The following is a 25,776-nucleotide window of genomic DNA, read 5'->3' as shown; positions in this document are numbered from 1 at the left end:
AGGAGAGATGGCAGCCGCCATTCCCTGAGGCAGGTGTTCCCTCACAGAGCCGTGAGGGGAGATGGCATCCGCCATTCCCTCAGACAGGTGTCTCCTCACGAAGCCGTGAGGGAAGGAGAGATGGCTCCCGCCATTCCCTCAGGCAGGTGTCTCCTCACGGAGCCGTGAGGGGAGATGGCTCCCGCCATTCCCTCAGGCAGGTGTCTCCTCACGGAGCCGTGAGGAAAAGGGCGATGGCACGCCCAGAAACCTCCCCAGGAACAGCGGAAAGGCGGTGCCGCCTGCGGGGGCCGTGTGTGGCGGACATGTGGGCAGCGAGAGCGCCGCCCGCGCCGACCCCGCGGTGGAACGGCACTGCGACAGCAGCAGCCGGTGCCGAACGGGAACAGCGGGGCCAGCGAGGCACAGGGCGCACGCTGCGCGGCGCTGCCAGACGAGCGTTCATCAGAGGGGACCAGAGGGGCAGAGCCGCCAGGACACGCCTGCCACAAAGTGATCTCAGCGTGAAAGCGCAGGAGGGACGGGACCTGCCACAAAGAGGGGTCTCAGACACAGCGCATGCGCAAGAACCGACCCGGCCGCGCGTGCTCGCGGCGGGGGGAGCGGTCTCGCGCGACGGGTGCACGGCTATAAAAGGTGGTGGGCGTGGCCGGCGGCGTCAGTCCCGCAGTGCGCGTGCGCAGCCGTGAGGGGAGCGCAGGGCACCGCCATATCCCGGCCCCCCCCGCCGCCCCGGCACCGCGCGCATGCGCGCTGAGCTGCTGCGGGCACCTGCGCAATAGTGATCCCCCGGTCGCGCTCGGCGGAGACCGGCCCGGGAGGACATGCTGCCAAATAGTGATCCCTAGCTGCTGGTGGTCTCCTGAGGGGGCTGCGGGGTCCGGGGCCGTCCCCACACACCGCACCTGCCCGGCCACCGCTCCCCGCCTCCCTCCGGCCTCCCAGCAGCGCCGCACCGCCGGCGGGGCCGCTCCTCGGGCCGCGAGGTGAGAGCGGAGGGGAAGGAGTTGTAAGGGGGGGGGGGGGAGCGCAGGGCCTGAGGGACCGAGGGGGGCGGGCGGCGGGGAAAAGTTGGGGAAAAACCTGGAGCGGGGATTCCTGGAGATCGCCAGGCTGGGGGACAGGGGCCATGGGGAGCCTGGAGCCGGCTGAGGGAGCACGAGTGGGAAAGAGAGGAGCGGGCCGGAGTGGGAGCGCTGCGATGAGGAGCAGCAGCATCAGCGCTCAGGGGTGACAGGTTGTGGCCTGGCCACGGTGTGAGCCCGTCCCCGAGGCAGGAGCCAAGCTGGGATCGCTGGGAATGCGAGCCGGGATCGCGGCTCTGCTCCCCGGGCGAGTGTCGGGCCTGTGGTGCTGTTTGGAGGAAATGGTGCATCATCCTGCAGTGTGGAAAGGGAAATAATTCCCCTTCCCGGGGAGCTGGGGCCATCCTGGAGCGCTGCCGCTGCTGCTGCCGAGCATCGTCCGCATTCCTGGTGCTGCAAAGGGAAAACAGAGCGCCTGGAGTGGGAGATGGGATTGTCTGGGTCTGACAGGAGTTCTTCGAGGGGCAGGAAGATCTCAGGTGTGATGAGATCGGCTGTCAGCTCTCTCCAACTCAGCATGGCTGAATGTGTTCGTGTTGTGGTTCTACAGCATCGTCCTGACATAAGGAAAAGAAACACTTTTCCCTCATTACCTCTTTTATCCACTTTGCCTTTGGAGTTCTAAGTGGTGGCTTGTTGTGAAGCCCTGTGAGAGTTTGAGGAATGACACTTATTTATGCTTTATAAAGCAGAACTCTAAACCCTGAATTATTTCAGTAAAACATCCGCCTGATTTCTCTTTCAGTGACATTTTCCAACCAGCTGCCCACAACGACTCGGTGTCATTTTCTCCCTCGTTTTGTTGCAACCTGAAGAAAAAACAGATTGGTTTTTTTTTCCTTTTTTTGTTACTTTGTTATGGGTAGGGTTGAGCTCAGGACAGCCCAGCAGCAGAATGCCCGGAGGCTGTGATCCTGTCCCTCCAGCAGCAGGGGACAGTGGCACAGAACTGTGCCCGTCAAATGGAAACTGCTGCCACATTTGTGACAGCCTGATTCGCTGGAGTGGAGTTCCTGTTATAAAACCACCCCTTTTCTCCCCAAAATCCCGGGGGTTTGGGCACAAACACAGGTCAGGGAGTGGGGTTAAAGTGAGGGCATCACTGCCAGCCCAGCCCACACCGAAGTGCTTAAAAAACCCATGATTTTTGTGCCATCATTTCTCCAGTTTCCTGCTGGTTTCCTGTGGAGGAGGCACCAGTGCTGCCCATGTCCCTGCTCAATGTTAAACCAGTTACCTGAGCAGCTCCTGGCCCAGTTTGCACCAGGGTTAATCTGGGAGTGCCCTGAGCCTCTCCTGGCTGGGATTGTTGTGCCTGGCACGTCCCAGCCTGGCTCCTGGCAGTGCCCAGCGGGGTTTGCTGCCCACTCTGCCCACCTGGGACCATCCCATGCCAGGGTGACCCTGCAGGGAGCTGCGAGTGCTGCTGCTCCCCGAGCTGCTGCTGTGCTGGGGGAGCTCCAGGCTGGGAATCGCAGGGGATTCTGTGGGATCCCTGCTCCCCAGCCAGCCCTGCTGCACGGCTCCAGGGTTATGTAAGATCCCTCAGATCCCTCTGGTTCCTCAGCCTCGCTCTGCTGGGCTTTGCTGCTCCCGGCACAAACCTGTCGGGAAATGGAGAAAACCCAACATAAACAAACAGGGACGGCCAAAACCCTTTTAGTGAGGGAGCTGCTCTTTCATCCTCAGCCCAGCAGCTGCTGCTGGGAGTCTGTGCTTGGAGCTGTGAGCCCTGGGATGGAAAGGTGTGGCCAGGCCCAGAAACACCTGATGGGGCAGGAGGTGTTTGTGCCCCCGAGGAGGCAGAGGAGCTGCTGGCAGTTCAGAGGCTCAGCTGGAAACAGACTGGATTCTTTCTGTTGTTGTTTTTGTGTTTTCGAATGTCCCTGCAGTGCTTGCTGTGGGAGGAAGGATCTGAGTGGTAATTGAGTGTTGAGCTCTTCTCTCTGCTGAGCAGGGACAGCACCCGAGGGCTGTGGCAGGAGGGATTTGGGGTGGATTGTAGGGATTTAGGGTGGATTTTAGGGGAAAGCTCTTCCCCCAGAGGGTGGTGAGGCACTGGAACAGCTCCCCAAGGAATGGACACATTCCCAAGGCTGCCCTGGGATGGGATTTTGGGATGTCCTGTGCAGGGCCAGGAGCTGTGGGTGATCCCTGTGGCTTTTGTGCTGTTCCACAAGAGGTTCTGGAAGTCTCTGTGCTGCTGTGCATGGCTGAGGAGGAGGAGGAGGAGCAGGGATGAGCTGGAACTGGGGGCACTGGCGTTGTTTTGGGGTTTTCCCTCCGCGTTTTTAGGGCTGGAAAGGCACCAAAGCACCGGCTGTGACCAGTGCCTGGGGGAACTCTGGGGAATTCCTGGGAGGGAATTCTCTGGCTGCAGGCAGGGCTTGCACTGCTGTGATCCGAGGTGTCGCTGGCCTCGCAGCTCCAGGGAATTTTAGACATCTGTGGAATTTATAAAGTTTATTTTTAGGCATCTGTAGAGTTCATAAAGTCGGGATCATGGCAGGGATTAAACATTCCCATCTGGAAGGTGCTGGTTTGGCCATGGATGCCAAACCCAGGAGGATCTGCTGATTTTAGAGAAAATAGGGCTGAAATTTTCACATTAAGACCTCAGCTCAGCTTTTCTCCACCTGTCTTACAGATGCTCATGGGAGGTTCTGGTTTAGGGTTTGGAAATGGCTTTGGGCACAAACACAAGGTTAAAGTTGTGCATTTGAAGGTTGGGTCTGGTGTCACACTCGGGCTGTGAATCGAGCACAGCAACGCTGGGGCTTTGAAAATTGATCCAACCTGTGATAACAGAAATCATTTCCCAGCAGCAGAGAGCGGCCTTGTGCACACCTGGGACAGAATTAGACACAGCACAAGTGCAGAGGTTAATCTGAAAATGGGCTCATTTTAGAGATCAGGGCTCTTGTAAGGTCAGTAACACTGGTGAAAGTACTCTGGAGTGCTCAGGGTATCAGCATTGAGTTTGATGCCATTCAGGGACATTTTGGGAGGTGTCAGGCAGAGACTTTTCCCCAGGTGAAATCCCTGTCTGGGATTTCAGGTGTGACAGCCCCCTGTGTCCCAGCAGAGCCCTGCCCTTCCATTCCCTGCCCTTTTCCCCTTTTTCCTGGTCCAAAGCCAACCTTCTGCTGTCCTTCCCGAGCCTTTGAAGGGAGCAGGGAGTAAAGGAGCTTTTCCTGCCTCGTCCCTGTTTTCCTGCTCCATGATCCCGTCCTGCTCCCTCTCCCTGCGCTGTTCCCAGGCACTCTTTGATGCTTTGCTGGCCCCAGGAGCAGCCACTCAGCTTTTGAACCCCTCAATTAAAAATCTCCTTCCTTCCCAGCCTCCCCCGAGTTCCCTTTCTGTGGATAAACCTGCCTGGAAGTGGAAATTCCCAGGAATTTCTGCTGTGTTTCTCAGGAGGGAGTTGGTTTATCCTGAGAGGCAGAAAATGACTGAATTTTGGGCCAAAAATCTGGTGATTCTGGAGTCGGTTCTGGGATTGTTGGTTGGGTTTCTGTGCCCACCTGTGGCAGGTGGGGTCCCAGGATTTCCCTGCTGAAGGCAGAGCTGAGCTGTGAGCCCGGAGGGGGTTTTGGCAGGCCAGGGTGACAAGGGAACATTTCCTGTGCTTCCCCAGGTGCTCTGGCTCTGCCCTGGGATCCAATGTCTCCATCTGGAAGTGCTTGGGAGTGGGCTGAGAATTGCTCTGCTCTGAGCTGTGATTCCAGCTCTGTCCCGAGCCAGGAGTTTGTTATTTATAGCCAAGGAGTAGCAAACTCTCCCTGTACACAGGGGGCCATAAAATAATGTTTTCTGTTTTCTTTCCTGTGTTTTGATATTTCTGCCTGTGCCTGACGTGTGTCCCTGCCTCTCCTGAGCCCTGGGATCTGAATTATTTCCCAAATGTTTCCCTCAGAGCTCTGTGCCTGCCTTGCTTTTCCATCCAGCTCCAGTGCAGAGGTGCCAGCACCTCTGGGGAGGTGGCACCTGGTGACACCTGAGGTGTCCTGAGCAGGCACACCCAGCCAATGGAGAATTCCATTGTGGCTGCAGGTTTCATTCCCACCTTCTGGCCAGGGGTGTGTGGAGGGCCATGGAATCACTGTTTCAGGGGGTTCCAAAGTTATTTTATGTCTTTTTTTTTTTTTTATCTATCCTTTTAACTCTTCTTAAATAGAATTTTTATTTTCAGAGATCAGAATACCTCGTGTGGCAACGAGCCTAAAGGTTTAGTTACAAACTAAATCACCGAAATTTACTGCAATTTTAACCACAAAATCCAGTTTCACAGCCTGCTCTCATGGTTGATTTATTCATTCCCTGCATTTCCTCCTGCTGAAGCCTTTCCATCCCTGACCATCTTGTAGCTCAGCGTGCAGACAGGTGGCCAATCCCAAAAATCCCAAAATCCCTGCCTGCCTTCCCTGGCTGCTGCTCCTACTGGAGGGATCCTTGGCCCTGTTGTGTGTGAGGTGCTGCAGGACACAAAGCCATGAGCAGAAGGCTCAGCCAGGCTCTTCCCTGTGCCAAACCCCTCCATCCTGGCCTCCAGGCTGCCCTTTGGGCTGCTTTGTGTTTGCTGGAAACCTTTCAATGGAGCCTTCCAGTGTAACATCACCTTGTGAAGGTGTTTAGAGAGGAGACAGGAATTTGTGTCCTGGGAGGTTGAACCCCTGGGGCTGCTTTGATTTGTCCTCAGTTCTGATGGGGGCAGCCTCTCTGTGCCCCCAGGTGCAGCTGAGCCCCCATTTCTGTGCTGGTTGCTGATTTTGGTGGCTCATCTCTGTCTCTCTCTCCTCTCTGTTTCTCCCAGGTGAAGTTCAGCTCCCATTCCCATTCTGGTTGCTGATTTTGGTGGCTCATCTCTGTCTCTCTCTCCTCTCTCTGTTTCCCCCAGGTGAAGTTCAGCTCCCATTCCCATTCTGGTTGCTGATTTTGTTAGTTCCTCTCTCCCCCCAGGGAGACCCTCCCAGTTCAGCTCCCATTCTCACACTGATTTCTGGGGTTCCTCTCCCCCAAGTGCAGCTGAGCTCCAATTCCCACGCTGATTTCTGGGGTTCCTCTCCCCACCAGGTGAATTTCAGCCCTATTTCCATGCTGGCTGCTGATTTCTATGGTTCCTTTCCCCCCCAGGTGAAGTCCAGCCCCATTCCCATGCTGATTTCTATGGTTCCTCTCCCCCAAGTGCAGCTGAGCTCTGTTTCCATGCTTGTTCCTGATTTCTATGATTCCTTTCCCCCCCAGGTGAAGTCTTGCTGATTTCTGTGGTTCCTTTCCCCCCTAGGTGAAGTCCAGCCCCATTCCAATGCGGATTTTGGTGTTCCTCTCTTTCCCCAGGTGCAGCTGAGCTCCATTTCCATGCTTGTTCCTGATTTCTGTGGTTCCTTTCCCCCCCAGGTGAAGTCCAGCCCCATTCCCATGCTGATTTCTATGGTTCCTCTCCCCCAAGTGCAGCTGAGCTCTGTTTCCATGCTTGTTCCTGATTTCTGTGGTTCCTTTCCCCTCCAGGTGAAGTCCAGCCCCATTCCCATGTAGATTCCTATGGATCCTCTCTCTCCCAGGTGCAGCTGAGCTCCGTTTCCATGCTGGCTGCTGATTTCTATGATTCCTTTCCCTTCCAGGTGAAGTCCAGCCCCATTCCCACACTGATTTTGGTGTTCCTCTCTCTCCCAGGTGAAGTCCAGCCCCATTCCCACGCTGATTTTGGTGTTCCTCTCTCTCCCAGGTGAAGTCCAGCCCCATTCCCACGCTGATTTTGGTGTTCCTCTCTCTCCCAGGTGAAGTCCAGCCCCATTCCCACGCTGATTTTGGTGTTCCTCTCTCTCCCAGGTGCCCCTGAGCTCCGTTCCCCGTGCCTGTGCCCTGCCCGATTCCAAGCTGGCGATGTCCAGGGTGCCGAGTCCCCCCCCTCCGGCAGAGATGTCCAGCGGGCCCGTGGCCGAGAGCTGGTGCTACACACAGGTCAGCTGGCATGGAAGGGCATGGCATGGCACGGCATGGCATGGCATGGCATGATATGGCACGGCATGGCATGGCATGGCACGGCACGGCATAGCACGGCATGGCACAGCATGGCTGTGTTCCTGGGCTCTGGGGGGCTGTGGGGCCTGCTGGGTGTGCTGGGTAACACAGGGAGTTACACACAGGGAGTTACACACACTGCATTTACACACTGCAGTTACACACAGGGAGTTACACACTGCAGTTACACACAGGTCAGCTGGCATGGCATGGCATGGCATGGCATGGCATGGCATGGCATGGCATGGCATGGCATGGCATGGCATGGCATGGCATGGCATGGCATGGCACGGCATGGCATGGCACAGCATGGCACGGCACAGCATGGCACAGCATGCCTGTGTTCCTGGGCTCTGGGGGGCTGTGGGGCCTGCTGGGTGTGCAGGTACACACAGGGAGTTACACACAGGGAGTTACACACAGGGTATTTCCACACTGCAGTTACACACACTGCAGTTACACACACGGAGTTACACACTGCAGTTACACACAGGGAGTTACACACAGAGTTACACACTGCATTTACACACAGGGAGTTACACACAGAGTTACACACTGCATTTACACACAGGGAGTTACACACACTGCATTTACACACAGGGAGTTATACACAGAGTTGCACACTGCAGGTATACACAGGGAGTTACACACACTGCAGTTACACACAGGGAGTTACACACAGAGTTACACACTGCATTTACACACAGGGAGTTATACACACTGCAGTTACACACAGGGAGTTATACACAGAGTTACACACTGCATTTACACACAGGGAGTTACACACTGCAGTTACACACAGGGCATTTACACAAGGGAGTTGCACACTAGTTACACACAACAACCACACACAGCAGTTATACTCAGCAATCACACACTGCAGTTCCACACAGAGCAGTCCCAGCAGTTGCACAGCAGCTCCACAGCAGCTCCACAGCAGCTCCACAGCAGTTACACAGCAGTTACACAGCTGTTCCACCAGCCCCACACTGCAGCTGTCACACAGGAGCAGCCGATGCTCCCCGTGCCCTGCAGGAGCCCCTGGAGCCATTCCTGCAATTCCAGGTCCCCCACCCAGAGCTGGGGGGCTGCACCTGGTCCCTGTGGGGTGGGCAGGGCTGACCCAAAGCTCCTGTTGTCTCCATCCAGATCAAGGTGGTGAAGTTCTCCTACATGTGGACCATCAACAACTTCAGCTTCTGCCGGGAGGAGATGGGGGAGGTCATCAAGAGCTCGACCTTTTCCTCTGGAGCCAACGACAAACTCAAGTGGTGAGGCCCAGGGAGAGGGGTTCATCCCAGCTGGGCTGGGCTTTGGGGAGTCCATGGGAGCATCATAATCCTGAGCATGAGAGCCCCGATGGCTCAGCAGTGTTTGCACACAAACCAATATTTACCCTCAAGACAGATTTCTGTGGTAAGGCTGCACAGCCCAAATCACCCTCCCAGTTCCAGCCCCTCATACTCCATGGGGTTCCAAAGTGAATTTCTCCTGCTGTGAATTCCCTTTCTGTGAGTGGCAGCTTTTTGTGGCCATGGAGGAGACAGGGATGAGGCCAATGTCCTCTCATTGCTGCTGCCTCTTCAGGGTGACCTCATTTGGAGCCTTTCCCTTTCCTCTAAACCTTCCTTATCTTCCCTGAGGCCTCAATCATTTCCAGTAACTCAGAGTGGACTTTGCTCAGAGCCTGTGTCTGCTCTGAGCCGTGTCCTGGTGCATCCATGGGCTCTGATTCCTGGTTTTATCCTGCTGTGGAGTGGTTCACAATTTCCCTTTTCAGTCCCACTGGATGAATTGTATCCATGGGATACAGTGTGAGTTCCCTCCTTCGGGTGGCAGAGCTGTGCTTGCCTTGGCCTGCCTTTGTTCCTGTCACCTTTGTCCCCTCTGCTCTCAGCCCTCCCTGGAACATCTGGATCTGTGGATTTGGTCCCTGTGTGTGGGAGCTGTTCATTATCTCTCTGCTTTTTGTTCTTGGTGGATTCTGTGTCATGTTTCAGGTCATGGAAGAGCCTCTTCCTGCCTTTTCTTCACACAGGAGGAGTTTTTCCTTTTAACCCTGGTAGTTTTTTTGTTGAAGAACCACCAGCCTTCCAGAAATCCCTTGTTCCTTGCAGTTGCCTCCTGTGGCATTTTATCAACCATTTCTCTGTATTTGTTGCACTTCCTCAAGCCCGTTGCCTCCATTTTATTTATTTCACTTTCCTTTTGTGAGGATTGGTACCCAGGGGGCTTCTCAGTGATTCCAGCCCTTCTCCCTGCTCTTTTCCTTAGGGATTTGGTGGGCTGCCCATAATTCCTGGGTGTTTTTCTCAGCTGTACCCCAGCTCTGCTCCTTTCAGCCCCCGTGTTCCCCTTGTTTGCTGTGCAAATGTGCAAATCCCACAGTGCCCTTCCTTTGGAGGCATCCCTGACCTGCTGCCATTCCCAACCCCCCTTTTGCAGGTGTTTACGTGTGAACCCCAAGGGTCTGGATGAGGAGAGCAAGGATTACCTGTCCCTGTACCTGCTGCTGGTGAGCTGCCCCAAGAGCGAGGTCAGGGCCAAGTTCAAATTCTCCATCCTCAATGCCAAGGGAGAGGAGACCAAGGCCATGGGTGAGTGGGACCCCTCTGGGTGAGTGAGACCCCTCCTGGGCTGAGCTGGGCCAGGCTTTGGGCTTTGCTGTGCCCCTGGCCCAGGTTAAGCCAGGCCTATCCACAGAGAGCCAGCGCGCCTATCGCTTCGTGCAAGGCAAGGACTGGGGCTTCAAGAAGTTCATCAGGAGAGATTTCCTGCTGGACGAGGCCAACGGGCTCCTGCCAGATGACAAACTGACCCTGTTCTGTGAGGTGAGCCCTGCTCCAGCCCCACACAGCTCCTGAGCCCCACACAGCTCCTGAGCCCTGCTCCAGCCCCACACAGCTCCTGAGCCCTGCTCCAGCCCCACACAGCTCCTGAGCCCCACACAGCTCCCCCAGCCCCACACAGCTCCTGAGCCCTGCTCCAGCCCCACACAGCTCCCCCAGCCCCACACAGCTCCTGAGCCCTGCTCCAGCCCCACACAGCTCCTGAGCCCTGCTCCAGCCCCACACAGCTCCCCCAGAGCTCCTGAGCCCTGCTCCAGCCCCACACAGCTCCTGAGCCCCACACAGCTCCTGGGCCCTGCTCCAGCCCCACACAGCTCCTGAGCCCCACACAGCTCCCTCAGCCCTGCTCCAGCCCCACACAGCTCCCTCAGCCCTGCTCCAGCCCCACACAGCTCCCCCAGAGCTCCTGAGCCCTGCTCCAGCCCCACACAGCTCCCCCAGCCCTGCTCCAGCCCCACACAGCTCCTGAGCCCCACACAGCTCCTGAGCCCTGCTCCAGCCCCACACAGCTCCCTCAGCCCTGCCCCAGCCCCACACAGCTCCTGAGCCCTGCTCCAGCCCCACACAGCTCCTGAGCCCCACACAGCTCCTGAGCCCTGCTCCAGCCCCACACAGCTCCTGAGCCCCACACAGCTCCTGAGCCCCACACAGCTCCCTCAGCCCTGCCCCAGCCCCACACAGCTCCCCCAGAGCTCCTGAGCCCTGCTCCAGCCCCACACAGCTCCTGAGCCCTGCCCCAGCCCCACACATCTCCCTCAGCCCCACACAGCTCCTGAGCCCTGCTCCAGCCCCACACAGCTCCTGGGCCCCACACAGCTCCTCAGCCCTGCTCCAGCCCCACACAGCTCCTCAGCCCCACACAGCTCCCTCAGCCCTGCTCCAGCCCCACACAGCTCCTCAGCCCTGCTCCAGCCCCACACAGCTCCTCAGCCCCACACAGCTCCCCCAGCTCTGCTCCAGCCCCACACAGCTCCCCCAGCCCCACACAGCTCCTGAGCCCTGCTCCAGCCCCACACAGCTCCCCCAGCCCTGCTCCAGCCCCACACAGCTCCTGAGCCCTGCTCCAGCCCCACACAGCTCCTCCAGCCCCACACAGCTCCCCCAGCCCTGCTCCAGCCCCACACAGCTCCTCAGCCCTGCTCCAGCCCCACACAGCTCCTGAGCCCCACACAGCTCCCCCAGCTCTGCTCCAGCCCCACACAGCTCCCCCAGCCCCACACAGCTCCCCCAGCCCCACAGAGCTCCCCAGCCCAGGCAGGGCTGGCCTCATCTCCTCTCCCAGGTCAGGATCACTGCTGCCTGTTCTGTCCCTGGCATTCTCTGCTCTGGCTGTGCCTTTTTCCCCTCCTGGTTCATCCCTCTGCCTTTTGGCTTTTCCCTGGAATGATGGTGGGAATTGGGCAGGTTTGAGGATCATTTCCTGGTGCTTTGGTGTTCCCATCCCTCTGTTTGTGCTCCTTGATTTGGGGCTTGCTTGGGATAATCACAGCCTGGATCTGCACTGGGAACTGCCCTGCTCAATAAAAGAGAGCTTCTCTTTATTTCCTTCAATGTGTCTGCACAGCCAGCAAGGAGAAAAATGTGAGAAAAAGGGGATTTTGCAGTAATCACCATTTTCTGGTCATTGTGTTTGTGTTTTTCTACAACATCATTATTATTTCACTTGTGCTATTCCAGGCGAAGATGCAGCCAGTTATTTCCAAACCCAGAGATTTAAGTTGAAAAACCTTAATGAGCAAATAGAAACTCTAATTTAGTGTCTTCAGAGCTTCTTCTGCCTCACTCCCATTGTCTTTTTAACTGCAAACCCCCTCCTGGAGCTGGTTTTTTTTTCACCAGAAGAGAGCAGAACAAGTTGTTCTCTCCTTGCATCTCCTGCACTTTTTTTTTTCTAGGAGTCTTTTCTTTTGCTGTGTTTTCAGGAATAAAAGAAGGGCTTCAAAGTCCTTTGACAGCTGGGATTTTTGGGAGGGTTTTGGGTTGTTTTTGGGGTGGTTTTTTTTTTCAGCTTTTGGCCATCATAATCATGCACATGTTTAAATGAACAAACACCTCAAGGATGTTTGATCAGCAGCAGAAATTCCTAGGGATGGAGGGAGCCCTTCCTTGAGCACAAAATGGGAGGAGAAAGGAGAGCCTGGCATGGCAGAAACAAATCCTCATCTAGTTTGGCATCCAAGGCTAGGATCCTTTTTCCTTTCCTTTTTCCTTTCCTTTTTCCTTTCCTTTTTCCTTTCCTTTTTCCTTTCCTTTTTCCTTTCCTTGTCCCTTTCCTTGTCCCTTTCCTTGTCCCTTTCCTTGTCCCTTTCCTTTTTCCCTTTCCTTTTTCCTTTTCCCTTTCCTTTTTCCTTCACTTCCAGCTTCCCTGGCTGTCCTTGCTCTCCCTTTGCCACTGGTCCTGAACAGAACTGGAATTTACCTTGGGCTGGACAGCAAATCCAGGGAATGGCCTCCCCTCTGCTTCCCCTCCATCACTCCTGATTGCAGCAGGGCACAATTAATCAGAGCTTTGTTAATTGGCCTCTGCTGCAGCTGTGATTTACCTGGCTTTAACCACGGGGCTGGTGCTGCACAGGCTCCCAATGGGGCCCTTCTGGAGGAGATTCCTCACCTTGGAGCAGGGATTGGGAATTGCCTCCTCCACATCTCCCTCACTGTCTGACAGAACCTGGGGCTTGTTTGGCTCAGTCTGGAGTGGGGTTTAGCTGTGCTGTGGAATATTTAAACTCTCCTGGGAGGAGAAGCAGGAGGGCACTGAGGGGTCAGTCCCTGCCCTGTGGGGTCCGTGCTGGGCTCTGGGAGCTCTGTGTGTCCCTCATCTCCCCTGGAGTGGTGGCTCTTGCATTATTGATTGGGGAGTTTCACGAGGATGGAAGGAGAAACTGGGTCAGGTGTGGTGTCTGGAAAAAATCAGGAAAGAGCAAAAATCCGGTTCCACTTCCTTCAGAAACCTTCTCATGGATTGCATGGAGGTGCTTCAGTGTGGGGCTGGGAGGGAGAGCTGCTTGTGGGGTTTGGGATTTGGGGTGGACACCCCGGTGCAGGGATCTCTGCACAGGATCCTTTAGGAGTGGGCAGTTTTCAATCCCCGGTGCAAAGTGAGGGCTGTGGGTGTGCCCCGGGAGCAGAGGCTCCGCAGGGCCGGGGCAGTGCAGTGTCCCTGTCCCCAGGTGAGCGTGGTGCAGGACTCGGTGAACATCTCGGGCCAGAACACCATGAACATGGTCAAGGTGCCCGAGTGCCGCCTGGCCGACGAGCTGGGCGGGCTCTGGGAGAACTCGCGCTTCACCGACTGCTGCCTCTGCGTGGCCGGCCAGGAGTTCAAGGGCCACAAAGCCATCCTGGCAGGTGGGACTGCCCGGGGGAATGGAGGGGATGGGGGAGTGGTTTGGGATGGAGGGAGTGGTTTGGGATGGGGGGAATGGGAGGAGCGGTTTGGGATGAAGGGAATGGGGGGAATGGTTTGGGATGGAGGGAATGGGAGGAGTGGTTTGGGATGGAGGGAATGCAGGGAGTGGTTTGGGATGGGGGGGAGTGGTTTGGGATGGAGGGGATGGTTTGGGATGGAGGGAATGGTTTGGGATGGAGGGAATGGTTTGGGATGGAGGGAATGGGAGGAGTGGTTTGGGATGGAGGGAATGCAGGGAGTGGTTTGGGATGGGGGGGAGTGGTTTGGGATGGAGGGGATGGTTTGGGATGGAGGGAATGGTTTGGGATGGAGGGAATGGTTTGGGATGGGGGAGTGGTTTGGGATGGGGGGAATGGTTTGGGATAGAGGGAATGTGAAGAAATGGTTTGAGATGGAGGGAATGGGGGGAATAGTTTGGGATGGAGGGAATGGGAGGAGTGGTTTGGGATGGGGGGGAGTGGTTTGGGATGGAGGGAATGGGAGGAGCGGTTTGGGATGAAGGGAATGGGGGGAATGGTTTGGGATGGAGGGAATGCAGGGAGTGGTTTGGGATGGAGGGGATGGTTTGGGATGGAGGGAATGGGAGGAGTGGTTTGGGAGGGAGGGAGTGGTTTGGGAGGGAGGGAATGGTTTGGGATAGAGGGAATGGTTTGGGATAGAGGGAATGTGAAGAAATGGTTTGAGATGGAGGGAATAGGGGGAATGGTTTGGGATGGAGGGAATGGTTTGGGATGGAGGCAATGTGAAGAAATGGTTTGAGATGGAGGGAACGGGGGAGAGTGGGAGGGTATGGTTTAGGATGGAGGGATTGGGGGTATGGAGGGAATGGGAGGGAATGCTTTGGGATGGAGGGATTGATTTGGGATGGAGGGATTGATTTGGGATGGAGGTAGTGGTTTGGGATGGAGGGAATGTGAGGGAATGGAGGGAATGGGAGGGAATGGTTTGGGATGGAGGGAGCTCAGAGCTCATCCATGGCAGGGACACCTTCCACAATCCCAGGGTGCTCCCAGCCCCGTCCAGCCTGGCCTGGGCCACTTGCAGGGATGCAGGGGCAGGCACAGCTGCTCTGGGAATGCCATTGCCCCAGGCAGTGCCTGGTGGGAAGGGCTGGGGAGGTGCTGCAGGGGCAGCCAGCCCTTCCCAGGGGATGCAGCATTCCCAGAGTGCCCCATTGCCCCCACAGCGCGATCCCCGGTGTTCAGCGCCATGTTCGAGCACGAGATGGAGGAGAGCAAAAAGGTGAGAGCAGGGCAGGAGCACCCAGCAGGGAAAGGTCCTGCTCAGGGGAGGATGGGACACCCAGCAGGGAAAGGTCCTGCTCAGATGTTCCCTGCTGGGATCCCCCTCTGGCACCTGCAGCTGCTCCTCTCACACAGGAACACCTCTGCTCCTGAAGGGAGCAGGGAAAGAGGGGTCTGGGATCAGCTGTCCCTTTGTTCCCTTGGGAAGGAGGCTGGGGGGGACAGGGAGAAGTGGAGAATGTGGGATACAGCTTGGAGTTGTTCTTACTCCATCCACATATTTCCTTTTTCCCCCCTCCTGTTTCCCCCCCTCCTGTTTCCCCCCCTCCTGTTTCCCCCCCTCCTGTTTCCCCCCCTCCTGTTTCCCCCCCTCCTGTTTCCCCCCCTCCTGTTTCCCCCCCTCCTTTTCCCCCCTCCTTTTTCCCCCTCCTTTTCCCTCCTTCCTTTTTCCCCCCTCCTTTTTTCCCCCTCCTTTTCCCCCCCTCCTTTCCCCCCATCCTTTCCCCCCTTTTCTCCCCTTCTCTCTCAAGTTCAACTCCTTGTAAGCGATTTCCCTCTGGCACTGGAGGGTTTTGGGGCAGGAGCAGCCCTGGAGCCCCTTGGCAGACCCCAAAAATCTCCTTTTTCCCTTTGCAGAACCGGGTTGAGATCAACGACGTGGAGCCCGAGGTGTTCAAGGAAATGATGTGTTTCATTTACACCGGGAAGGCCCCAAACCTGGACAAGATGGCTGATGATCTCCTGGCAGCTGCTGACAAGGTGAACTGGGCATTTCTGGGTGCTGGGGGGGCTGGAATGCCATGGGATTGCCTTTCCACAGAGCCCTGGCATGGGCAAATCCCATGGAATTGAGGCTTCCAGGGAAACCTGGAACCACCCCTGGACCAGCAGATTGACAGAGAGCACACCTGGAGCTGCACAGCCCCTTCAGGGATTTCTGTCCCCACTGCTCATTTTTAAGCATTTTTGAAGCTTCCAGAGGACTCTGCTGCAGATCTTCCCATTAAACAATCAGGAATTTTTGCTCTACTGCTCATTTTTAAGGATTTTTTTTGGAGCTCCCAGAAGAGCCTGTTCAGCATGATCCGAGCTGGGCTGAGGAGACAATTACAGAGCAGACCCAGGGATGTTTTTCCATGTGGTTATTCCCAAATCCCCGGAGCAGAGCAGAGTCTGGACAAACAGTTCTCCTCCTGCCCTGCCTCCTGTCAGCTCTGAGGCTCTGGAAATCCAGGAGTGGGAAATGCTGTTGGTTTTCCTGCTGCACTGCCAGTCCCTGCTGCTCCTGGGAGCTGCTGGAATTCCCTGGGGCTCTGCTGCAATTCCTGGGGCTCTGCTGGAATTCCCTGGGGCTCTGCTGGAATTCCTGGGGTTCTGCTGGAATTCCCTGGGGCTCTACTGGAATTTCTGGGGTTCTGCTGGAATTCCTGGGGTTCTGCTGGAATTCCCTGGGGCTCTGCTGCAATTCCTGGGGCTCTGCTGGAATTCCCTGGGGCTCTGCTGGAATTCCTGGGACTCTGCTGGAATTCCCTGGGGTTCTGCTGGAATTCCTGGGGCTCTGCTGGAATTCCCTGGGGCTCTGCTGGAATTCCCTGGGGCTCTGCTGGAATTCCTGGGGTTCTGCTGGAATTCTGGAATTCCTGGGGTTCTGCTGGATTTCCCTGGGGTTCTGCTGGAATTCCCTGGGGTTCTGCTGGAATTCCTGGGGCTCTTCCCCTCCCCTTTGCAGCCCCAGAGATGGGAGTGAGAGCTCTGTTAACCCCTAAAAATCCATCATTTACAACCCAAACTATTCCCTTTTTCTTCTTTTTTTTTTTTTTTCCTTTAGAAGTGACTCAGTGCTGGGGAAAGATCCAATCTGGAGCCTGAATCCTGGGATTTTCCCTGCTCCTGGAATCCTGGGATTCTCCTGGGCTGGGGGCTTTGGGCTGGGGGTGCTTTGTGCCCCTTTTGTGTCCCTGAGCTCCATCCCAGGCTGGATCAGGGGGAAAAGCCCCATTCCAGCTGGGATTGAGGTGGGAATCAGAGCCAGGAGATTCCACACAACCATCCCCACTTTTATCCAATATTCCAAGCTATTGACTGGAGGAGCAGCACTTAGGGCAGGGAGAGCTTTAATTCTGACTTTCCTGCCTTTTAACACAGCTTTGCTTTCCCCTTTTCCAGCTCATTGTGTGCCTTAAAAGCAGGAATAAAAAACTCCTCCATGAAAACACATAAAGCATCCAATATTTACCCCGGGGACTGAAGCAGCTCCCTCAGAGCTCTGCTGTCTCTTAGGAAAAAGCTGTAATTAGCCCAAAACCAACCAAAATTCAACTCCAGGAGCTCCCAGTGCAGGAGGCTGGGGGGAGTTGAGGTGGAATTAAAAAAAAGGAGGAAGGGGAAATGTTGCTGCTGAGAGCCCACAGTGGCCACTCGGGGCCAACAATGTAATTAAAAATGAGTTATTTGTAGCAAAAATTAAACTAAAAAGTGGATACATGGAGGAGAATGTTCCATCTGCAGCAGGAGAGTGCCCAGCTTTATTTGTTACATTTGGAGGCTCTGACAGGCAATTATCCAAACTCATGGCTGGCCCCATAAACTGCTTTATTTATTGAGACAGATTAGCAAAGAAATTTGATTTGCCCTCTCAATTTGCCAGAGAAAACTCCGAGTGCTCTGCCTCTGTTATCAGCCAGGCTTGAGGGAAAATGGGGTTCAAGAGCTGGAATTCTGCATTTAAATCCAATCTTGACAGGGGGGAAATCTCAGCCAGAACCTAAAATCAATTAATCAATAAATCACTTTATAGTGATGAGGCTGATCCCATGGCAAAGATCCCACAAATGGATCCCAGCTCAGGGCACAGAACATTCCTGGGTGGAAACCTGAGGTGGAGGAGCACAGCTGGAGGGTTCCCACCCCCTGAGGTGTTCCCTGCTGTAATTCCATGGTTTTATCCCCAATATGCCCTGGAGAGGCTGAAGGTGATGGTTCCTGGGCAATACCCAAGGGTAATTTTGGGTGTATTTCCATGGTTTTGTCCCCAGTATGCCCTGGAGAGGCTGAAGGTGATGTGTGATGGTTCCTGGGCAATACCTGAGTGTAATTTTGGGTGTAATTCCATGGTTTTGTCCCCAGTATGCCCTGGAGAGGCTGAAGGTGATGTGTGAGGGTCCCTGGGCAGTACCCAAGGGTAATTTTGGGTGTAATTCCATGGTTTTATCCCAATATGCCCTGGAGAGGCTGAAGGTGATGGTTCCTGGGCAATACCTGAGTGTAATTTTGGGTGTAATTCCATGGTTTTATCCCAGTATGCCCTGGAGAGGCTGAAGGTGATGTGTGAGTGTTCCTGGGCAGTACCCAAGGGTAATTTTGGGTGTATTTCCATGGTTTTGTCCCCAGTATGCCCTGGAGAGGCTGAAGGTGATGTGTGAGGGTTCCTGGGCAGTACCTGAGGGTAATTTTGGGTGTAATTCCATGGTTTTGTCCCAGTATGCCCTGGAGAGGCTGAAGGTGATTTGTGAGGGTCCCTGGGCAGTACCCAAGGGTAATTTTGGGTGTAATCCCATGGTTTTATCCCAGTATGCCCTGGAGAGGCTGAAGGTGATGTGTGAGGGCTCCTGGGCAGTACCTGAGCGTAATTTTGGGTGTAATTTCATGGTTTTGTCCCCAGTATGCCCTGGAGAGGCTGAAGGTGATGTGTGAGGATGCTCTCTGCAGTAACCTGTCCGTGGAGAATGCAGCTGAGATCCTGATCCTGGCTGACCTGCACAGCGCAGACCAGCTCAAAACCCAGGCCGTGGACTTCATTAATTAGTGAGTAATTGCTCCAGGATGGACAAACCCTTCCCTTTTCCCCCTTCCCTTTTTCCCCCTTCCCTTTTTCCCCCTTCCCTTTTCCCCTTTCCCCTTTCCCTTTTCTCCCTTCCCTTTTCCCCCTTCCCCTTCCCCCCTTCCCCTTTCCCCCTCCCCTTTTCCCCTCCCCTTTTCCCCCTTCCCTTTTCCCCCTTCCCTTTTGCCCCTTTCTTTTTCCCCCTTCCCCTTTCCCCTTCCCTTTTCCCCCTTCCCTTTTCCCCCTTCCCTTTCCCCCTTCCCTTTCCCCCTTCCCTTTCCCCCTTCCCCTTTCCCCCTTCCCCTTTCCCCCTTCCCTTTCTTCTCCCACTGCTCACTCCAAACCAAGGCTGGGCTCCCTCCCACCCCCAAGATTCCAGGGTTTGTTTTTAGCTGTTCCTGGCCCATGCAGGGCAGGTTCTGCTCTGTCATTTTTGAGCTCCCTCCCTGTGATCCATGGTTTATCCAGCATTCCACTCATGGAATTGCCCCAAACCCAGGCCAGTCCTGTCCCCTGGGGTTGTCCAGAGTGGGAACAGCCTGGGAGCTGCTCTGGAGCTTGCTGGGGTCACCAGAAGGTGCAGGCAGGGCAGGATCAGGGAGTTCTGATCCTGGAATTGTCCTGGCTGGGAGCAGCCTGGGACAGCAGGAGCCACCCCTGCCCATGGAGCTGGAAGAGCTTTAAGGTCCTTCCACCCCAAAGCATTCCATGATTTGATGCTGAGGGATTGATTCCAGCTCTCAATCCAGCAGCAGATGGAAAATCCCTGCCAAGCTTTAATAAATGGAACATTTCTGTCACTCGGTGCACTTCTTCCAGTGCTTTTTATATCGATTTAAACCATTCCTGTGCCCAGAGCTGGCCTTGGGGTGAGCTCTGTGTTCTGCCATCCCACCTGGAACCTGCTGCAGCTTTTCCTCCTGAGCTCCCAGCCTGAAATGGGGCCAAACCCCTCAGACACCTGAGAGAGCCCAGGAGGAGGAAACGCCCGGGTTCCCTGGGCTCTGGGAAGAGCCTGGAGGGCGGCTCCCGTTATCCTGGTCCCTAATCCCAGTTTGCTCCTGTTATCCTGGTCTCTAATCCCAGTTTGCTCCCAGTTATCCTGGTCCCTAATCCCAGTTTGCTCCCGTTATCCTGGTCTCTAATTCCAGTTTGTTCCCCATTATCCTGGTCTCTAATCCCAGTTTGTTCCCCATTATTCTGGTCCCTAATTCCAGTTTGTTCCCTGTTATTCCAGTCCCTGATCCTGGTCTGCTTCTGGTTATCCCATTCCCAGTTACCCCAGTCCCCACTCCCAGTTACCCCAGTCCCCATTCCCAGTCCCATTCCCAGTTTGCTCCCAGTTACCCCAGTCCCCATTCCCAGTTACCCCAGTCCCATTCCCAGTTGCCCCAGCCCCATTCCCAGTTGCCCCACTCCCATTCCCAGTTACCCCATTCCCATTCCCAGTTACCCCATTCCCAGTTGCCCCAGTCCCCATTCCCTGTTACCCCATTCCCATTCCCAGTTACCCCATTCCCAGTTGCCCCACTCCCATTCCCAGTTACCCCATTCCCAGTTGCCCCAGTCCCATTCCCAGTTACCCCATTCCCAGTTACCCCAGTCCCCATTCCCAGTTACCCCATTCCCAGTTGCCCCATTCCCAGTTACCCCATTCCCAGTTACCCCATTCCCAGTTACCCCAGCCCCATTCCCAGTTACCCCATTCCCAGTTACCCCATTCCCAGTTGCCCCAGTCCCATTCCCAGTTACCCCAGTCCCCATTCCCAGTTACCCCAGTCCCATTCCCAGTTGCCCCATTCCCAGTTGCCCCATTCCCTGTTACCCCAGTCCCATTCCCAGTTGCCCCACTCCCATTCCCAGCTGCCCCACTCCCATTCCCTGTTACCCCACTCCCATTCCCAGTTGCCCCGGTGGCTCAGCCCGCCCCGTGTGTGTCGTTGTTCGCAGCCACGCCTCGGACGTGATGGAGACGTCGGGCTGGAAGTCCATGGTGGTGTCCCACCCCCACCTGGTGGCCGAGGCCTATCGCTCGCTGGCCTCGGCGCAGTGCCCGTTCCTGGGCCCGCCCCGCAAGCGGCTGAAGCAATCCTAAACCCGCGCGCCCTCATCCCGAGCTTTTCTGGAAGCGGCCCCAGCTGCTGCTGCCGCTGCTGCCCAGCCCTTGACCACCGGGGAGCCGGCGAGGCCCGCGGAGCTTGGACTCTGTTGCTGGGGGGAAGAGGCTGCTCCGTGCGACATCCAGACTTTGTCCAACAGCACCGAGAAACTTTGGGAAAAGGGGGGAGGGTGGGCTCTGGGGCTGTTCCTGCGATTCCCTGTGTCTGTGTGTTCCCTTGCACCCGCCTGAGGCCCTCCAGGATGCGGCTGTGCCCCCGGGACCCCCGGCCCGGGGCTCTGTGTGTGTGTGGGATGCCCGGGCCAGAGGACTCTGCTCGCTCGGGAGAGTGAAGGCACAAGTTGCACCGAGGTTTTTTGGGGAGGAAACCTCCAGGAGGATTCATGGCAAACGTTCCCAAAGTCCCGGCGGCCGAGCTGAGCTGGACGTGCCCCGCTGCCCTCGGCCAGGAGATGAATTTGCTGTTTTAGCACTTGTGTGTCCACTGCAAACAGAAAAAAAAAAAAATGGTTCAAAAGCCCCTTTTTCTATGAAATGTCAGCTCGGAGCACGAGGGGCGGTGAAGGCTGTGCTGGGAGAGGACTGCAGACCCCTCGAGCCGAGAGCGGCACCGACGGTTTCTGTTTTAAACATTGCGGGAAACGCTCTGGGGCGTTTCCCCTGCTTTATTTCCCCTTTTCCTCCCTCTTTTTTTAACAAAAAAAAAAAAAAAAACCAAACCCCAAACCGCCCCCAGGATGAATTTCACTCTTGCTGACGGCTGCGTGCGACGTCCCTGAGTTGCTCCGTGATTCTTACACTGTTTGTACCTGGTCTGGCTGTCTGGGGCCAGCCCTGTCCCTTTCTATTTAGTCACTTCTTACAGCAGAGATGTTTCAATAGCTGGGAACTCTTTTTGTTTTTCTTTTGGAAAATATAAATAATTCCTATTTTGTACCCTGTGGTATCTCTGGCCTTTTCTTTTCGTTGTTATTTTTTTGAATTCTGTTCTGGTTTGGAGCTTCCTTCTCCTCGCTCTGCCGTGTCCTGCTGGCGCCCCTGAGCTGCCTGGAAGCCAGGGAGGGTTTTTAGGAATGTTGCACAGGGAATTTCAATACAAATCTGTTCTTTCTCCCTGCAGGTGAGACCAAAATTCCAGAGTTTTTAATGATTCCTGCAGGACTCCAGCCCTGGCTCCTTCCCTTCACCTGCGCCTGTTGGGAGGTGAGGAGGGAGAGCAGGACAATCCTGGTGGGATTCAGGAAATGTTGGGATGAGCCCCAAATCCCCTGGGAGCAGTTCCAGAGGGATCTGAGCAGGGGATGATGGATCCCAGGGAATGATGGATCAGGGATCTCCTGTCCCGGATTTCCCATCCCTGGAGGAAGAGGAGTTCCTGTCCCTCCTTTTTCCACAAACACAGGGGCTCCAGGGAATATTTAACAATCAGCATTCCAGAGCTGGGAATTCCATATGGAATATTTAACAATCAGCATTCCAGAGCTGGGAATTCCATATGGAATATTTAACAATCAGTTTCCAGAGCTGGGAATTCCAAATTCCACAGGGAATTTTTACCCACCAGCTTTCCAGAGGAGCCACGCTGAGCCTGCAGCTCGTGCTGCTGCTTTGAATTCCTGCTTTGAATTCCTGCTCTTCCCTTTGCTCAGGGATCACACGGGGACCTCGCATCCCCCTGGGCCGTCTTTGATGTGAATCCTTCCCCTGTTCTCCCCTGGATCCCTGGAGCAGCTCTGGAGATCCCAGGAACAGCTCCAGGGATCCCTGGAATGCATCCCTGGATCCTGAATACCCCTGGAATGGATCCCTGGATCCCTGAATCCCTCAGGAATGCATCCCTGAATCCCTGAACCCCTGGAATGGATCTCTGGATCCCTGAATCCCCCAGGAACAGCTCCCAGGATCCCTGAACCTCAGGAATGCATCCCTGAATCCCTGAACTCCTGGAATGGATCCCTGGATCCCTCAGGAATGCATCCCTGAATCCCTGAACCTCTGGAATGGATCCCTGAATCCCTGAACTCCTGGAATGGATCTCTGAATCCCTGAATCCCCCAGGAACAGCTCCCAGGATCCCTGGAATGGATCCCTGGATCCCTGAATCCCTCAGGAATGGCTCCCTGAATCCCTGAACCTCAGAAATGCATCCCTGAATCCCTGAACTCCTGGAATGGATCCCTGGATCCCTCAGGAATGCATCCCTGAATCCCTGGATCCCTGGAATGGATCCCTGGATCCCTGAACCCCTGGAATGGATCCCTGGATCCCTGGAATGGATCCCTGAATCCCTGAATCCCCCTGGAATGGATCCCTGGATCCCTGCCCTGTCCCTGCTCCCAGCCCCTTGGAGCATCCAAACCTGGACACTTTTCCCTGTCCCTGGATTTGTCCCTGGATTTGTCCCCGGATTTGTCCCTGGATTTGTCCCTGGATTTGTCCCTCTTTGTCCCAGGTGTTTTCTGCAGGATTTTCCTGGCTGTTCGAGCTCTCCCAGGAAAGGGAATTGAGCAAATTTTGATTTCATTTCATTATTTTTTGGAATCCATTTCTGAAGCTTTCCCCACTTCCTGGGATTTATGCTCTGAAATTCTCCCTCCGCTTTCCTTCATCTCCATCCTGGTGTCCCAAATCCCCCTCCCTTGTTCCCAATGATTTTTTTTTGGAGTTAATTTAATATGAAGACATTTAATTAGAGAGGGTTTGGTTGGGTTTATTTGTTCTTTCCTGACCTGCTGCCCACTTTGCTCTTTGGCTGCAGTTCCAGGCTCAGGCTGCAGGAAATTTGGCAATCCCAGATTCTTGGGTGTGTTTGATTTAAATTTAATTGAAATATAAATATAAATCTAATTTAAATTTAATTTCATTTAAAGCTTGGGGTGCTGTGGATGCACAAAAAGGGGGAGAGACTCCCTTGAGTGGGGCAGGAAAAAGAAACTGGGGAAAAAAACAGGGAAAAATAAAAGAGCAGCACATGAAATAATTGGGGAAATAAATGGCCTGGGAGGCTTTTGGAAAATAAACTGGATAAATAAAGCAGGAGCAGCTCCGTAGGATTTGGCTTTTTGAAGTTTCCTGGGCAAAGCGTGGGCAGGGAAATCCAGCCCGGGTTTGGCTCCAGTGGAATTGGGATTTTTGCTGCTCCTTCCATCGGATTCCATCCCTGGGACTGAATTATTCAAATCCCTGGAGGAGCTTTGTTAATTGAGGGAGTGAATTGGGAAGGGCTGGGGAGAAGAGGGGAATTGTGGCATGGAATGAGGAGGGATCCTGGGAAGGGGAGGATGGCACTGAGGGCTCCTCTTGGAAATAATAATAATAATAATAATAATAATAATAATAATAATAATAATAATAATAATAATAATAATAATAATAACGATATCACTATAATTATTATAATTTAATTAATTTTTATTAATTGTTATGCCATCTTGATGTATTTTATTTTTATTGATTTCATTATTTTAATTTGATTTATTTATTATTATCCTCCTGCTCCCAGCAGCAGCTCCCCGGATCCCTGATTCCCCAGGAGCAGCAGGAAAGGATTTCATGGATTTCATGGATTTCATGGATTTCATGGATTTCATGCAGCTGGTGGGGGATCACCTGCCCAAACTGGGAGAACTGGGGCAGCCCCAGCCCTGGGAGCAGGGATGAGCTCCTGGGGGCCCCTCTGGAATTGTTGCTTGCATTCCTTGGCAAATTCTGATCCCTGAAGCACAAAAATCACTGGATGCTGTTCCCAGAGCTCCCTGGGGCCCAGCCGTTCCCCCTGCTGAGGAGTTTGGGCATGGATGGAGTTTCCCAAGGGATCTGTTTGAGTATGACCAGAATTCCTTGGAATGTTGATCAAATCCAGCCATTTTTGGGAAAGCTGTGCCCAGCATTCCCTGCATCCCATGGGCAGCTCCAAGGGGAGGGATTGGGGCTGATCCCGAAACCTCTCGCTCCTGTCCGTGCTTTGGAAATCCTGCTATTGTGGGTAATTAAAATCTCCTAATTAAATTAAGCTCCATCTGGCTGAGCCCGGCGAGCCAAGGAGGGCGTTAATTAAAGATCCCAAGGTTTGCTGTGACCCAGGGCTGGGATGAGCAAATCCCTGTCCGTGGAAAGTGCTGGAGCATCCCAAAACCCAGGAAAATCCAAGGGGAGGGAAAATCCAGGAATGGCTCTGGTTCCTCCCAGGGAAAAAAAAAACAACTGGAGATGGGAGCAGGTGGGAATGGGAATGGGAATGGGAATGGGAATGGGAATGGGAATGGGAAGGGAATGGAATGGGAATAAAAGGGGAATGGGAATGGGAAAGGAATGGGAATGGGAATGGGAATGGGAATGGGAATGGAATGGGAATAAAAGGGGAAGGGGAATGGGAATGGGAAGGGAATGGGAATAAAAGGGGAATGGGAATGGAATGGGAAAGGAACAGGAAGGGGAAAGGAATGGGAATAGAATGGGAATGGGAATGGAATGAGAAAGGAATGAGAAGGGGAAAGGAATAGGAATATAATGGGAATGGAATGGGAATAGAATGGGAATGGAATTGGAATGGGAATGGAATGGAATGGGAATGGGAATAAGAGGGGAATTGGAATAGGAATGGAGTGGGAATGGGAATGGGAATGGAATGGGAATGGGAATATTCCAGGCTGGATTTCAGCATCCAGGGGGATGTGTCGGATCCTGTGGCGAGGAGAGGGAGCAGAGTTAAATCCAGGCTGCAATTCCAAAGGTTTGGAAAAACACCAGGAGATGCCAAAGTGCTGCCCAGGCACAGCAGGACCCCGGGGTGCTCCAGCACTGCCCCACCCCTTGTTATCCAGCATTCCCTGCACAGAATCCATCAGGAATCTCCCTCAGCGCCATCTCTTCCCTGGATTTGCCATTGGAATTGTGTTTTCCCGAACAGGACACGACATTCCAGAGCCTGGAGCTCAGGATTCCCCCTGGCTCTGGGCTGTCACTGGGATTTTTCCTCTCCCGTGGGGAATGCCCTGGATGGAATTGGCCACGTTGGATGCAGTTTGGAACAGAGACACTGGAAAAGCCTGGGAATGTGGGAGCCCTCCCTCCTCCCTGCCTCATCCTCTGAGGCATTCCCGGGTTTCCAGAGCCGCCACAATTCCATGGAAAGTGGGAGCAGCAGCTCCCAAAGCCGGGAGCCCCCCTGGAATGGGGTGGGGGCTGCTCCATCCCCGCCTTCCTGAGCCGCCCCCGAGGGAGCCGGGA

At 54.6% G+C, this 25,776-nt stretch overlaps 1 protein-coding gene across 4 annotated transcripts; it reads left to right on the top strand.

The window, feature by feature from the left end:
* Positions 1 to 684: 684 nt before the first annotated feature.
* On the top strand, positions 685 to 24,559 carry SPOP (speckle type BTB/POZ protein). Of its 4 annotated transcripts, none has more exons than XR_013185268.1 (11): positions 689 to 986; positions 6,915 to 7,046; positions 8,256 to 8,377; positions 9,552 to 9,703; positions 9,810 to 9,937; positions 13,126 to 13,303; positions 14,551 to 14,606; positions 15,245 to 15,367; positions 18,270 to 18,412; positions 21,668 to 21,750; positions 24,053 to 24,559. XR_013185268.1 is itself a non-coding variant. In XM_077190800.1 (10 exons), exons 2-10 carry the CDS (start codon positions 6,969 to 6,971, stop codon positions 20,521 to 20,523), a joined length of 1,125 nt encoding a protein of 374 aa, XP_077046915.1. In that variant the 5' UTR covers positions 691 to 986; positions 6,915 to 6,968; the 3' UTR covers positions 20,524 to 21,483. The 4 variants fall into 4 exon arrangements, 2 of the variants coding, with proteins under 2 accessions (XP_077046916.1, XP_077046915.1); XR_013185269.1 differs by having other exon boundaries at positions 24,050 to 24,559; XM_077190800.1 differs by lacking the exons at positions 21,668 to 21,750; positions 24,053 to 24,559 and adding an exon at positions 20,379 to 21,483 and having other exon boundaries at positions 691 to 986.
* Positions 24,560 to 25,776: the final 1,217 nt, after the last annotated feature.

Source organism: Agelaius phoeniceus, chromosome 26, assembly GCF_051311805.1.
Source record: "Agelaius phoeniceus isolate bAgePho1 chromosome 26, bAgePho1.hap1, whole genome shotgun sequence".
NCBI lineage: Eukaryota > Metazoa > Chordata > Aves > Passeriformes > Icteridae > Agelaius > Agelaius phoeniceus.
This window is presented reverse-complemented; position numbering and strand designations above follow the sequence as displayed.